Source organism: Biomphalaria glabrata, chromosome 3, assembly GCF_947242115.1.
Source record: "Biomphalaria glabrata chromosome 3, xgBioGlab47.1, whole genome shotgun sequence".
In the NCBI taxonomy this organism is placed as follows: Eukaryota; Metazoa; Mollusca; class Gastropoda; family Planorbidae; genus Biomphalaria; species Biomphalaria glabrata.
The window spans coordinates 4349631-4365867 of NC_074713.1; the positions used below are offsets into that span (position 1 = coordinate 4349631).

General features: G+C 38.1%; 1 protein-coding gene across 7 annotated transcripts in view; it reads left to right on the plus strand.

The window, feature by feature from the left end:
• Positions 1-16237, plus strand: part of LOC106054245 (sodium/calcium exchanger 3-like) — a 106645-nt gene that overhangs the window by 13738 nt on the left and 76670 nt on the right. For all 7 annotated transcript variants that reach the window (XR_008776881.1, XM_056022979.1, XM_056022980.1 and 4 more), the window contains one exon: positions 1029-2795. Coding sequence is in view for 6 of the 7 variants with exons in the window: in XM_056022979.1 (XP_055878954.1) it covers positions 1078-2795 (1718 nt within the window). In the remaining variant the exon portion in view is untranslated. The remainder of the gene's footprint in view (positions 1-1028; positions 2796-16237) is intronic.

Below are 16237 nucleotides of genomic sequence, written 5' to 3' on the forward strand. Positions count from 1 at the left end.
AAAAAAATGTCATAAAAAAAAGTTTTGGGCAATGCACAAAGGCTCCAGCTACATCAGCATGTCCAGAATGCAGTAGAACATTCCAGGCGAAGATCTCACCAGCTACCTGCCGAGGTACAACAAAAAAAAAAATGCAGAGCAAGGCTCTCAATCCCGCCCCCTTCCCGGATAACGAAATGGTCGTCCTCAGATTCTATGGTCCAACTATATTCAAACTGTGATACAACGCCATGAATTAGTTTACGTAGCGTTGTAATTCTTTTTTGTTTCTCCACTATTGGAGATTTCCGTCTAATGTCGGATAATTATAAATAGCTAGCTAATTGGTACATCTGGTGTACATAATCTAGATGTTGATAAACTATGTATTTTAAGAGGCTTATAATTTAAGTGCATTTTTTTAGCGCTTTAAAATTAGATTTCTAATCTTTTGTTTGTTTTTCGCGTACAGCACAAACCAGCTTGTGTTAAGTTAGTCGGCAACGGTTATATTTCAATATAGCGTCCCAAAGCAATATATCCTATTAGAATATTCCATAGAAGGAGACAAAGCCGAAGAAGAATGTGTGCTTAACTCTTTCTCTCCGTAATTATTTACCACATTCTGGTGGAATCAACGCTGGTATCGTCAGTTAGGAGAGAAAGAGTTAAGAAGGGGGTGGTGTACTAGACTAAAACAACGCGAGCTTCAATAAACACAATGATTTTATTAGTGTCTATTTATGTTCTTTACTCCAGCCACTTGTTCTCTAAACTGACTTCCTTTTACACACAGTCCTGACACACTGCTGTTCACTCAACCATGTACACTCAAGGTCCACTGGTCATTGCATACACAGGCACACACACTGCACTACCAGCCACGCAAAACACATACACTTACTATCACAGGAGGCTTTGCTTGGATGTCAAACTATTTCTTTAATATTTAAAATAATGTTTCACATATCATTGTAGAATGTTAGAGAAACCTTGTTCACTGCACTAGTGTAGCAGCATTATAGTGTTTATTCATTGTATATTTTCAGGTAGGTGACGTCATGTTTTTATAGCAGCACTAGCTCGCTGTTGACGAAGATGGACTACCGAACGAAACCGATTCTCTTGGGCCTGCTCGCCATTACTGTTGTGTCCTTGGCGGACGCCCATGTGAATGCAACATCCACCGCAGCCGGAAACTGCTCATCGGAGGCGTCGCCATGCAAGGAAGGCATCATACTCCCTATGTGGAAGCCTCAAGGGAACCTCAGCAGAGGGGATAAAATAGCTAGGGCCACTGTGTATATGGTGGTCCTGATCTACCTTTTCCTAGGCGTGTCCATCATCGCTGACCGGTTCATGGCGGCCATCGAGGTCATCACCTCCAAAGAGAAAGACATCATCGTGAAAAGAAAGGACGGCACGACCCAGGTGGTCAGCGTCCGAATCTGGAACGAGACCGTCTCCAACTTGACCTTAATGGCCCTCGGCTCATCCGCGCCAGAGATCCTACTCTCCATCATCGAAGTCTGCGGTAATAACTTTGACGCTGGGGAGCTGGGACCAGGGACCATCGTGGGCAGCGCCGCCTTCAATTTGTTCATCATCATTGCCATTTGCGTTCTGGTGGTGCCGAAGAACGAAGTGCGGCGCATCAAACACTTGAGAGTATTTTTCATCACCGCCACCTGGAGTATCTTCGCCTACCTTTGGCTGTACTTCATTCTCTCTGTCCACAGCTACGGGGTCGTCGATATATGGGAGGCTGTACTCACCTTTATATTTTTCCCCATCACCGTGCTGACAGCTTACATCGCCGATAAAAAACTTCTGGTATACAAATTCTTATCTAAAAAGTACGCGCCGGGTGGTAGGAATATCACGGTCCCGTCTGAGGGTAAACACGACGTGGAATTGGCTGACGGAAAGGCGAATCCTCTTACGGAAGAGATGATAGCCCACGGAGGAGATCAGACCGACGTTCAGGAATTCGAGGAGCACAAGCAAGACTTCGTGTCCATCCTAAGAGAGCTGAAAAAGAAGCACCCCAACATGGACCACAAAACGCTCAACGAGATGGCGGAGTATGAAGTTTTAAACAAAGGCCCGAAATCCAGAGCGTTTTACAGAATGCAGGCCACCAGGACGATGACAGGGGGAGGTAACGTGATCAAGAAGGCGAAGCTGGAGAAGATCGCGGACATGATCGAGGAAAAGCCTGAAATCCAGCACGACGACAACTGCACTCGTATTTTCTTCCAGCCGAGTCAGTACACTGTCATGGAAAACGTGGGCTCCTTCACGGTGACAGTCACCAGGGAGGGCGGCAACCTGGGACAGGTCTGTCTCGTGGACTACTTCACGGAGAACGGCACGGCCACGGCTGGGGAAGACTACATCGAGGCTGCTGGCACTCTGAAGTTTCTCCCCTACGAGAAGCACAAGCAATTCGAGGTGACGGTCCTTGACGACGACGTGTTCGAGGAAGACGAACATTTTTACATTCACCTGAAGAACCCTCGCCTACAGAAAGCCAACGAGTCGTACTCGTCTCTGGCCAATGAGGTGACACTGTCTCAGCCGTCCATGGCCACTGTGATGATAATCGACGACGACCACCCTGGAATCTTTCACTTCGAGACCTCGGAGATGACGGTGAATGAGAACGTCGGGGAGGCGCAAGTCAAAGTTGTCAGATCCTCCGGCGCACGAGGCGCTGTCAAAATTCCGTATTTCGCTACGGACGGAAAGGCCAAACGAGGGTTGGACTACGAGCTAGTTGGCGACCACGTGATCTTTGAGAATGACCAGACTGAGTAAGTTATTTCTTTTCATTTACTAGTCATAATGATATTCAGGCGAGGGTCTATAAGAATGACATAATTTATTTTTTTCAAATATTAACAAAAGCAAAAACCTTGAAATGACTTTACATTGCGTTAGTCTGTGTGACACTTTTTATCTTTGAAGACAAAGCTAAAGTCAGTTTACGTTTTACTGATACTTCTGATACTTGGTTGTCTGTCTGTCTGTCTCTCTCTCTCTCTCTCTTGAAGACAAAGCTAAAGTCAGTTTAAGTTTTACTGATACTTCTGATACTTGGTTGTCTCTCTCTCTCTCTCTCTCTGTCTCTCTCTCTCTCTCTCTTTCTCTCTCCAACTACGGTGCCCTTTTTCGATTATTTGCTAGTAGGTGGTCATATTCCCAGGGTTTAAACACTGTGTTTAATAAAAGGGCTTTTTGAGTTGGGAAAAGATTGTGGTTTGCCAGGCCATGCACACATAGTGAGGGTGTTTAAAATCTTTGTCGAAATCGTTGTAGCCCCAGTTTTCATTTACGCCTTAGGGGGACTACTGCCTAGAAGTTTAAGTGTGACACTAATATACTGACAAAGTGATGTGTCTAGTGCGATAGCTCTAACTGCTATCACTGACTAGTAGCGCAAACAAATGCTTAAAAGTCATTAGAAATAATACATTATTTCATATTAGGATTCCTCCAGCCTGATGGATCGTAAAATATACACTCTAGAATTGGGGACAATTCCAACAGGTCTCATCTTCTAATCTTATCTTATAAAATACAGACGTTACTTCAAAAAAAAAGAAGATGCTTACCTTCTACGCATGTCCTCAAGTCATTCTGTCATGTTAACCAATGACTTAAATTCTGCCAAGTCATTGGTTTTCCTGGCTGACTCAGGCAACCCATTCCATGCTCTAGTAGCACAAAAGGTATCATAAAAGGATAGTGAAATACAAATGAGCGAAATGAATCATTTTAATCGGAACGAGGAAAATAATTACGGAGAGAAAGAGTTAAAGAAAAAAGTTGTGGCTAATTTTGTGCACTTGCCTTAAAAGATTTTTTTCTTTTCTTTTTTTTTTTTTCTTTCATTTTTGTTTAAATAACTTTTTTTTTTTAAACTTAAAGGCAATCATTAAGCGGTAACAACATTGCCCCAATAGTTAACCCTTGAACTGCCTAAAATTTCAAGCAGTATTCCAGCCTTTATCTTTGGTGGTCGACCTAGGTTAAATCAAGTGACACTGTACATTATTTCGACTCAGTCGACCATTTCCTCAAAAACTCTCTATCAAATGCTTGGAGGAAAAAAAACAACCCACAAAATTTAATGCTTTTTAAGAGAAGTGTTTAAAAGTGTTTTAAGGAGTTACTCGCTGAGAGTTAAGTTGTATTGATTTGGTATTGATTTTGTAAAGGAAGAATGGCCTGACACTTTCACCAGACCTCAACCCTGACACTAAGATCTAACATTCCAACGAGTATGAAGTTTCTATATGAAGGCCAGAATTCCTGTAGAAAGTAAACATTTTCCTTATACACCCTAAACCCCCCCCCCCGCCTCGCGTGTGGAGCTAAATCTGAGCTAGCTATTCTAGTCCAGGGCGGACCATTGTCCTTTTGTTATGATGTGTACAGTTCAGGCCAAACTTGGAGTCACGGTGCCTCCGTTGCAGAGAGGAAGAGGAAGCTGTGTCTCATGTTCTTTAGGGCTGTCCCAGACTTCCGTCTTCCGACTGGTCGATGAACCCACATGCTCTTGACCTGTTGGGAAACATGCACGCATTCCGCGCAATCGCGAGGACACTATCCAGGGGCTTTTTAAAAAGGAGGATTTGAGCCTCTCAACAACTCACTCAACTGAAGTTTGATGATGATTCTGATAACACACTCCCAAAAAAGTTTTAGACACGTTTGAAAGTATCATGCTTTATATAAGACGACTTCCGAGATGCTGAGCTTGAAGTTATTGGATAGAGAATGGGACATTATGGTATTTGCTTATTAACATATCGTATTTCCTGGTCTACATAATTTTCTTGATTTAAACATTTTGGAAAAAAAAAAGTTATTGGATAGAGAATGGGACATTATGGTATTTGCTTATTAACATATCGTATTTCCTGGTCTACATAATTTTCTTGATTTAAACATTTTGGAAAAAAAAAGTTATTGGATAGAGAATGGGACATTATGGTATTTGCTTATTAACATATCGTATTTCCTGGTCTACATAATTTTCTTGATTTAAACATTTTGGAATATTTGTACAGTGTCCCTTGTACTCGTAACAACTACTTAACAATTTATATGACCTATTTCTGAATCAGATAAGGTTGAAATGTCTGAACATAATTACGACTAAGAATCTACTTAGTTGGAGAGCAAAATTCGACTGCACGTCAAGAGGAAATTCAGTTGTCTTCCCTTTACATTGATTTCTGAGTTCCAAGTATTGATGTTTTATTAAGCGGAATTCTTTCATCCGCTGGGAACAGGAATCCCAGAAAGGGATGCCATCAGGGAGGGGTGGCTTAAATGTGTGTGTGTGTGTACGCGCGTGCGTTGAGAGAATAATCAAAATTAATTCAGGGAGTTTGTTATAAAGTACAGAATACCGTTTTTTTTATGTCAAACAAGTTATTGATTTAAAGTGACACATCTGTGCATAAGTTTTCACTGTTCATTCACATACTTAATTATCTTTGCTATTAAGTTTTGCGAATTGTAGGAAGATAACTTGAAAGAGTTTAGAATGTCAACTAGTTGAAGGGATGATGGGGCCAATATAAAGAAGCTTTATAACTAAGTAGCGTGACTGTAGTCATTGCGCAGAGCGGCTTTAACAAGGTAAAGTGGTTTCTGTACTTATGTAAAGGGGCTTTAGTAACGAAGTGAAACGGCTTTAGTACATGGACTTAAGTAGCTGGGTAAAGTGGCTTTAATAGGTCAGGTGACTCTGTGTAAAGTGGTTTTATTGAACAAGTCGTCCCTGTGTAAAGTGGTTTTAATGAATAAGCCAAGTGTCTCTGGTAGCTATGTAAAATGGTTTAAGTAAACAAGTAAAATGGCTTTAGTAAATAAACTTTAGTAGCTGGGTAAAGTGGTTTAATGAACAAGTCAAGTGTCCTTGTGTAAATTTGTTAAATGAATAAGTCTGGTGTCTCTGGTAACTGCGTATAATAGTTTCAATTAGTAGTTAATGTCCCTGGCAACTATGTAAAAGTGGTTTAACGAATAAGTCAAGTGTCTCTGTGTAAACTGGTTTCAATAAATAAGCGTCTCTGCATGTCAAGTGGCTGTGAGTAAACAAGTGAAGAAGCCTTAGTAGTGAAAGTACAGTTTCCTTTTTTGACTTTGTGATCCAAAGGGCTGATGATGTTAAGGTCATCTGTCACTTTGGGAAACGGTTAACGAGCAGGGTGTCATGTGGCCAGCACAACGACCAATCGCCTTTACTTTCCCCAACTTAAGTCAGGTACCCATTAAAATTGGGTGGACTCAGGGGCGCCCTAAAAATCTCGAAATTCAAAATCCAAGTCTTCACCGAGATTTGAACCCAGGAGCACAGGTTCAAGCTTTAAAAAAGAAGATGATTACGTCCTACGCGTCATGCATCTCTAGTCATGCATATTAACCAATGACTTAAATTCTGCCAAGTCGTTGGCTTTCCTGTCTAGTTCAGGCAACACATTCCTTGTTCTAATAGCACTAGGGAAGAAGGAGCATTTGTACAAATTTGTCCTAGCATATGGGACGAGGAATATGCCTTTATCTTTGTGTCTTTCTGAGTCCTTTATTAGATTTTTTGCATTTGAAGATTATGTTTCAGTGTTTTATGTATAATTGCTACTTTACTTTTAAGTCTTTTATCCTGAAGGCTTTATACATTTAGTGATTTTTACTAAAGGTGTTACTCTAGTCAAATGTGAATATTCGTTTGTTATGAATCTCACTGCTCTATTTTGTGTCTGTTCCAGTTTCGTTTTCTTGAGGGGTCCCAAACAGAGGATGCATATTCTATTATTGGCCTAACCAGGCGAAATAACTTTTTCTTTTAATAAACCCAAAATGCTTTGTTTGATTGTTTGACTCTCTCTCTAACTCCGTAATTATCTTTACATGTTCTGGCAGAATTGTTGATTTTTCACATTTGTACATTCTACCCTGTTATGATTAAACTTCAATAACATTTTTGTTTGTAATCAGAAAACTTTATTTTTGGTATAGAATTAAAGGAGAATGCATGCTCCTCTTATATAGCACAAATTATACTTTCTAAAACCGAAAATTAATTTAAATTTAATGGGGTCAAATCAACGATGGAATCGTTAATTAGGAGAGAAAGAGTTAATAGTTTCATCAATATGGGCTAATCCTAGTAACACAGAAATACGAACTCGAGATGAAATCGAACTAGCTTAGTAGAGCTTTTATTGTTGCTTGGAACCTTGTTTTATACGCACAGTTTCATAGCCTACTTGAGTTCAACGGGGCGAATGGCTGGCCCAATGCCAACCCTTGTAAGTGCGTTAATAGGGACTTTTCGCTGGTTTTAACAGGGGAGTCTCTACGGGAAAAAAAACAACAACAAACTAGATGATGCGTGGGTGGCCACTGTGGTTAAGCTCATTGTGTTCCGATAGGGTGTGTATGTTATAAAAATTATAAGCGGCTTATCACAAAGTGCAAAATAAATCTTGTTTTAATAATGGTTTATATGTATATGAATACCATATGCATTCTTGACAGCTGGTGTGTACGGTGTGGACCAGGGGTGACCAATTTATGGCACATTGCACAATTACAAGTGGCGCATTTAACTCCAAGGGGAAAAAATAAAAATAAACAAAAAAAATAAACAAATAAAATAAAATGAAAATAATCACATTTTTAGAAAAAAAAGTTTCACAGGAATATATTTCACTAGCAATTACGACGCCCAAAATATTTATAAAAATACATGTTTGTTTGATATATGATTATTTGGTTTTGGCTTTACACGACTTTAGGTGCTTTCCTTTAGTTAGCTATGTTATGTTACCTGTTTAAGCTTTTCGTTGTTAGCACAGCAAAGTTTAAAAACTTGCTAAAACTAATTTAATTTAAAACTGCTGACACTGTTCATAAATTATAATTAGTCTATAGTTCATATAGAAATCAGAAATTAAATTATAAATGCAAACTAAAAATGTTAACAAAGATAGACTTAATAAGTAAAGTTTGATTTTTTTCCTTAAATCCCCTCCTCTACTATACACAGATATTGCCATATTTTAAAGGACCGAAACTTGTAAAATAATAAGTGGCGCATCTGATTATAAAGTAAAGTTCCCCTTTCAGACCTTGTGGTCTCTAGGGCAGATGATGTAAAGGTCATCTGTTTCTGTGGCCTACGGTTAACAAGGGTGTCATGTGGCCAGCACAACGACCAACCGCCTTTACTTTACATAACTAATGTTAGAGCTGGGTGGACTCAGAGGCGCCCGAAGAGCCCGAAATTAAAATCCCAGTCTTCACCAGGATTCGAACCCCGGTCACAAGTTAGGAAGTCAAGCGCTTTACCGCTCAGCCACCGTGAAACATATCGACGCATGGAACTTAAAGGTGTAGGGTGTAGACCAGGGGTGTTTAAAACCAATTGGGTTATACCGAGAAATACTTGCATATTTTTTTTTACTTTTTAAAGTATATTCGATTGACAAATTTGGAAAATGATATGAATGTATATGTACCTTACTATTTATCTACCCTATATGGTGTCCAATCTTACAGTAGTTCTCTTTGTTTTAATAATTTTATATGTGTTTGAAAGCAATTTTCTTTTTAAATTATGAAGCTGGTCTGTTATTTATTATTCCATTTATTTCTTGAAACGCTTCATCATTGCAAGGGCAGTTTTCGGGTGAGCTTTGCACAATCAGGTTCTTCTATTAACAAGGGCATAAAGACTGGAACTTCTACACACGACGGTGATTTAGACTCTGTACTGAATCCAAAGAAACTTTTGAGTCGAGTGTGGGAATTCCCGCTGAAGAGAAGACGCGCACTAAAGTCATCCAAATTTAATTTTAAGATCATTGTATTTGGAAAAATCATGATTCTCAAACACGAGTTTTCAATGTATGGCCAATTAAAAAGTTAAAAAATGTTCATAAATTTTCTAGGAAAAATCGTTAGAGCCGTTTTCAAAATACCCACCACCCATTTTCCATCCATGAAGAGAATCTGGCTGACAGTAAGAATTGCAAAAAAAAACAACAACACACAAATGTTACATTTTTTCTTTTTAAATTATATTTATTTCAAACATGATTGCATTTTCAATAGCGCTTTTTTTTTAATTTATATTTCAACGTGACTGACAGACAGCAAAAAAAAAGTCAATAGCGGATTTTCCCTAGAGGGGCCGCTAAAATTAGAATAAAATGATAACATTTCTCGCATATCAAATGTTGTCAAATGTTTGTAAGTTGTCGTATGCTCACAGCATCAATGTGTTCCCCTCTTTTTATACATATTTGGAGGAAATAAAACGCATACATTTGTTTAGAGGGTAACACAGCTCTCCACAGACATTTCGACATACTCCCAGACATTTTGCAATATTCCCAGACATTTTGCCATAGTCCCAGACATTTTGCCATATTCCCAGACATTTTGCCATATTCCCAGATGTTTGGCCATACTCCCATACATTTCGCCATATTCCCAGACATTTTGCCATATTCCCAGACATTTTGCCATATTCCCAGACATTTCGCCATATTCCCAGACATTTTGCCGTATTCCCATACATTTCGCCATATTCCCAGACATTTTGCCATATTCCCAGAAATTTCGCCATATTTCCATACATTTCACCATATTCCCATACATATCGCCATATTCCCAGACATTTTGCCATATTCCCATACATTTCGCCATATTCCCATACATTTTGCCATATTCCCATACATTTCGCCATATTCCCATACATTTTGCCATATTCCCAGACATTTCGCCATATTCCCATACATTTTGTCATATTCCCAGACATTTCGCCATATTCCCAGACGTTTTGTCGTGTTTTATGTAATAAAAAGCTTCAGAAACAATGAAATAATAATCTTCTATAAATTCTTTAAAATATTAATTTGAAGTTTCCCATGTTTGAGTACGTGTATCATCGATCTGTTTGATAAATCAATCCATTATAATCGATGGATAGATGAACAATGATCTTGTCTCAAACTACGTTATATTTATCAGACATGGGTAGTGTGGTTTAGGACTTTTAGATTGCATACATACGTAGCATTATATAGTTTTGAAGATCACATTTGTGGGATGAACTGATCATAAGTACATGAAATATATACATGCGTGGCATAACATGTCATGTTTATGGTGTTACTGTCTTCGTTTTCATAAAAAAAAGAAATTACTTATATATTTATAACATTTGTTTTGAACATTTAGTTTGTTTGCTTTCTCCATCCAACGACGGCGTTTGAAATAGTGACCATATTTCGGTTGTCAAGGCCCTTCCCACTTGTCTACCAGGCCCCTGAAGGTAGCAAGGCTCCATTTTAAAAGTGAACATAGAAAGCTCTCACAAAGGAAAGATTGCCAAATTAATATGAAATAAAAACACCCCAACATATGCTATTGCTTCCATTCAGTGCAGGGGTTCTCAACCTGTGGGTCGCGAGCCCCTTGGGGGGTCGATTGACAATTTGCCAGGAGTTGCCTAAGACCATTGAAAATATGGATTGTTTTTGTCTATTCTTCTTTTGCTGTGTGTGGGGAGGAGGGGGGTCGCGGCCGAGTGGGGGATTCTAAAAAGGGGTCGCCGAGCTTAAAAGGTTGAGAACCGCTGCATTTTCCAAACGGACCTGTCTGATAATCTTTTTATTATTTTATCAACCACATGGAGAGAAAATTTTAAAATGTCAGTTTTGATTTGCAGACTATTTTCTCTCCACTGCAGAAGGCTTAAGAAAAGATGGACCAGAAACATTAACTGCTTTATAATAAGTCATCTGATTCGTCTGAACTGTGGAGGGCTGTCAAATCTGTAATGAATATAAACAGAGGGTAGAGAACTCCCTGAGCTTTTCATCTACCTCTTAACGTCTTTGAAAACAATGCGCTATTGATGTATCTACTTATGATTGAATTCATGGGAGATCCCCATCAATGGCGGATGGCTATAAATAGCTAGATTTTTGGCGTATCCGGTGCGCAGAATATATAGAATGTGTTGATACGTTACGTAACGGTATTTCGAAAGGTAGATGTCAATTCTTTTCAGCACTATCACAGTTATTTAAGATCTTTCGCTTGTAGCCAAGAGTAGTAGTGACTTTTCAATATTAGGTCTTTGTTTAGTCTGTTAATTTCAAAATCCCAAACTTTATTTTATTTTTTTTTTGAGAATATTTTCTTATGTTTTTCTTTTGATTACTTAATATCCCCCCACATTTATTCATATTGCTCTATGTTCTTGTATTTGATTTCATAACGAATGGAATAAGGATCTTACAAATCGAAACATAAACAAAGGGGGGGGGGATTACCGTGTTTGAAAGGTATCATGCAGATCGACAAAACTATTTGTAATTGATAAAATATTGATTCGACAGCCGAATCTTAGAGAAAGACCATGGGCGTAGCCAGGATTTTTTTTCGGGGGGGGGGATTTTTCTCCCTTCCCCCAGCAAAAAAAATATGCGTGCGTGTGTGTGTGCGCGTGCGTGTGTGTGTACATAATTAATCTTTATTACATTCTGACCCTTCATTCTTTCGGAAGACGTTTATTGTACCCTGGAATAGGTTCTTCCTGGAGTTAGTGGATTGCCCGCCGCCAAGCACTATTTCCGGTATTGAAAGAGGGGGTTTGAACTTAAACCCCCTTTGGCTACGCTCATAACATTTTGAGTCCGTAATTTGCTTTATTTTGTATTGAAGAGGTATTTTTTTAGCTTTAAACCCTGCTGATGGGGGGGGGGGTTAAACTCAAAACCCCTTTGGCTACACTTATAGAATTTTGTGTGTGTCATTTTCTTTTTTTTTTTTATATTGAAGAGGTGGTTTATAGCTGGAAACCCCGCTGGAGAGGTGTTTTTTATACAAAACCCCTCTTGGTTACGCTCATAGAATCTGGTGACTGATGAATGAATAGTCTTATATTGAAGAGCGGGTTTATCGCTAATTTCGCTATTCTCTTGGAATATGGGGATTGCTTTTTTCATTATTATTATTATGGATTTAACTGCAAAACCCCCTGTTTGAACCCTAACCCCCCCCCCCCGGCTACGCCCATGAGAAAGACTATACAAATGTCTGAAATGAGACTTTCCTATAGATTACAGATTCCTGCAAGTTTCGTTAGGAAATGAATCGGGGAAAAACAATGACGCACCCCTCCCTATTTTTCAGAACTCTCGTGCACTAGAGGAAGTTATGTGGCATATTTTGATAGGTATCGATCTGGAGAATGAAAGAACACATCAAAACAATTTCTGGTTGGAGATTATCTGGGGCGCATAAGATAACCTGTCTGAATGTGGATGTGGCTACCTGTCTGAAAATTTAATGTGATAGTGTGTTTATGTGGCAACCAGTCTGAATGTTGATGTGGCTACCTGTCTGAATGTTGATGTGGCTACCTGTCTGAATGTGGATGTGGCTACCTGTCTGAAAATTTAATGTGATAGTGTGTTTATGTGGCAACCAGTCTGAATGTTGATGTGGCTACCTGTCTGAATGTTGATGTGGCTACCTGTCTGAATGTTGATGTGGCTACCAGTCTAAAAATTTAATGTGATAGTGTGTTGATGTGGCTACCAGTCTGAATGTTGATGTAGCTACCAGTCTAAAAATTTAATGTGATAGTGTGTTGATGTGGCTACCAGTCTGAATGTTGATGTGGCTACCTGTCTGAATGTTGATGTGGCTACCAGTCTAAAAATTTAGTGTGATAGTGTTTTGATGTGGCTACCAGTCTGAATGTTGATGTGGCTACCAGTCTGAACATTTAATGTAATAATGTGTTGATGTGGTTACCAGTCTGAACATTTAATGTGATAGTGTGTTGATGTGGCTACCAGTCTGAATGTTGATGTGATTATATTTTGATGTGGCTACCAGTCTAAAAATTTAATGTGATAGTGTTTTGATGTGGCTACCAGTCTGAATGTTGATGTGGCTACCAGTCTGGACATTTAATATAATAATGTGTTGATGTTGCTACCAGTCTGAACATTTAATGTGATAGTGTGTTGATGTGGCTACCAGTCTGAATGTTGATGTGATTATATTTTGATGTGGCTACCAGTCTGAAAATCTAATGTACTAGTGTGTTGATGTGACTAGTATTCTGTTGATGTGATTATATGTTGATGTGGCTACCAGTTTTAAAATTTAATTTGATAGTGTGTTGATGTGACTACCAGCCTGAATATCGGTGTGGTTAAAGGCCAATGTGGCCAACAGTTGCAACGTTGATATGATTATATATTGTTGTTGCTACCAGTTTGAATATCGATGTGGCTAATGGCTTATTGGCTACCAGTCTGAATGTGGATTTTAAAATGTGTTGATATGGCTACCAGTCAGTGTTCATTTGATATATATATATATATATATATATATATATATATATATATATATATATATATATATATATATATATATATATATATTGATGTGGATACCAGTCTGAATGTCAATGTGATTATATATATTGATGTGGTTACCAGTCTGAGTGTATATTTAATAATGTGCTGATGTGACAACCTGTCTGAATGCTAATGCTGATTGAGGCAACCGGTATGAAGTTTATTCTGACTAAAGGCTGATTAGGCAATCAATTTTTGGCTGATGTGGTTGATGTCTGAATCGGTTGATGTCTGGTGTTGAACAAAAGTCTCAACGGTTTCGTGCTGATGTAGCAACCAGTAAAAAGATTGGCCTATTACAGGTCAGAGGTGCCTAACAATATAATTGTTGATCTGGTTGCATTAGAAATACATGTAGACTCCTCTTAATGATAAATAATCCGTCTTCTAGTAAATGTAAAAATTTACTTGGTAGCCATGTTGCTGTCATATTTGACCATTATTGTAATTTATAAAAGTATTTTTATTCTTTCGTTTTGTTTCGTTTATGTCAAAAATGTATTTTATATGGATCCATAAAAAGTTTGACCAAAATTCTTTGCATTTAAAAAAAAATGTGCAGTTCTTGGCAATCTGTTTTACGAAACTATTTAACTTGTTTTTTTTCAAACGCCTCCTTCGTTTCATTCATTAATATTTGTAAGAGATAAGAAGACTCAGAAAATGTTTTGGATTAGATCAAAAAGACTCCATGCTTTACTTTAGGCCAGGTATTATAGAGATCTACAAAGCCTCTGTTTCTATCTGCACGTTGGAGCGGGTCCGTATAATGAATTGCAAGTTAAGTCTGTAAGTGTGTTCTTAGTCGTTGCTTCTTCTTCCCAGTCATCTCTTGACCTCGCTTTTTTGGGCTAATGAAAAACTTAAGCAACATGTGCTTGGCCCCTCTCTCTCTCTTTCTCTCTTTCTCTCGGTCCTCTCTCTCTTAGTTGTTGCAGTAAATGTCAGATCTACCGGTACGGAACTAAAGCTAGACCATCTCCGGGGATATATTTACCTGAACCTGTAAAGGTGATCACGAGGAAAGAAAAAAAAAAACCTGTTTGGTATTTATGACTATTTTTATATCCTAAAACATTACAAACAAGCCTCCCGACTTTCAAGCACGTGTCCCAAACACAGGACGCCGTTAGAATTGGTTTGGGTCTTCTTCTATGTTCCATTGAAAAGATTGAGTTTAAACAATAGAAACGGCTCGTGGTAAAATAGATATAAATACTTGTACAGTGGATTACACTGGATTTGATTGGTTCAATAAGTCCAGGTAGTTTCACTAGTTAAATCTGGTGGCTCAATATCAAATAGTAATCCATAGACACTTGTTTAGGGGTAGGAATAACCCTTTTTACAAAGCCTATATCAACTCATTCTGTCTGTCTGTCTGTCTGTATAGTAAAAAGTTTGAACATTTTTTTCTCCCACTTATCATTCTCTGATCAAGTTAAAATTTAGCAAAATTATTCATAGTCGATAGCAATATACGAATCAATCCAAAAATTAACCAGTTAATTAATCATTTAGTACTCAATAATTTACTTTGTTTTACATAAAAGAAAGGGGCCTAAACCTTGTAATTTTCAGATAAATGGCAATAATTAGCGGTTATTTCTCCCTAGATAAGCTTTGGTTTTATAAAAATATTATTTTTCTATTACTTGATACAATACCTTTGTTCAATTCTTAACTTCGTAGAAAAACCTATAACCGGTGGGTGGACGCAATTCTCGAAAAAGGCTCTAACAATTTTTCTAAAAATTTAACTGTTGATGTATATTTTTGAGTAAAGAATTACTAGCTCGTTGGCCACACTGGGAAAACCCTACAATGTTCCTTTCTAAAAAAAAAATCTAACATTCTTCAGTTGTACAGAGAAAAATAATCGCTCTATAAGTTGTAAAAAGGAGGTATCGTCTATAATAATTTATAAATACTTTTCTTGTTACGGAATCATGACAAGATTGAACACACACACTATTTCACGCAATAAATCACTTAATTATTCAAAGTCAATAATCAATAATCACAAAAGTAAATTTTCCATGAAGCTTGAAAATTATAGACTGAATGGACAAACTCGGAAATCGAATGTTCTCTAATTTTCTGGTACCCCTTTACATTATTGACACTCTTGTGTAGAAACTCGCAGCTACTAGAAGGAAAAGTGCAACACAAACATTTCTTTTGATATTTCTGTGGCCACCTTGACGTGCACATCACGTAACAATGAGATTACAAACTATTAACAAGCATGCCAAATCCCAGCCCCACACCCCCCACACACACACAATTTGTCCCCATTTATAAACTTACGCTTAGAGATATAGATTGCACAGCACACTTTGAACAGCTTGAATAGCGCAATGCGAAAAAAAAAGTTCTTTATGATTATTAAGCTTCTTACTATTAGTGGTACTGTTCCTGTTGGTTAATGCTCTTACTCTGTCGCTGCCACAGGATCGAGGGATTTGAAATGGAAGCAAAAATAGTGTTTGTAATGTCTGCCTTAACAGCGTCAGCGCGTGGGGCTATTTTTAAAGTAATGATAGGTCTGAAACTCCACTTCTATCTATCGGGCACCATGAATCTTTCTTCATCGAAGGGCACCAAGTTTTCTCTCAGATGAGTTTTTCTAAGTTGAAGTTAAGAACACAAATAAGTCTATTACTATTTTAGAAAATTTCATTGTCGCACTTCGTTTATGTTCCAGTCTCTTTTGGAGCACCTTTTGGCTTGCTATATTAACAATTATTGCGAATTGTGCTGTTAATATAAAGGCGACCTGGTCTGTT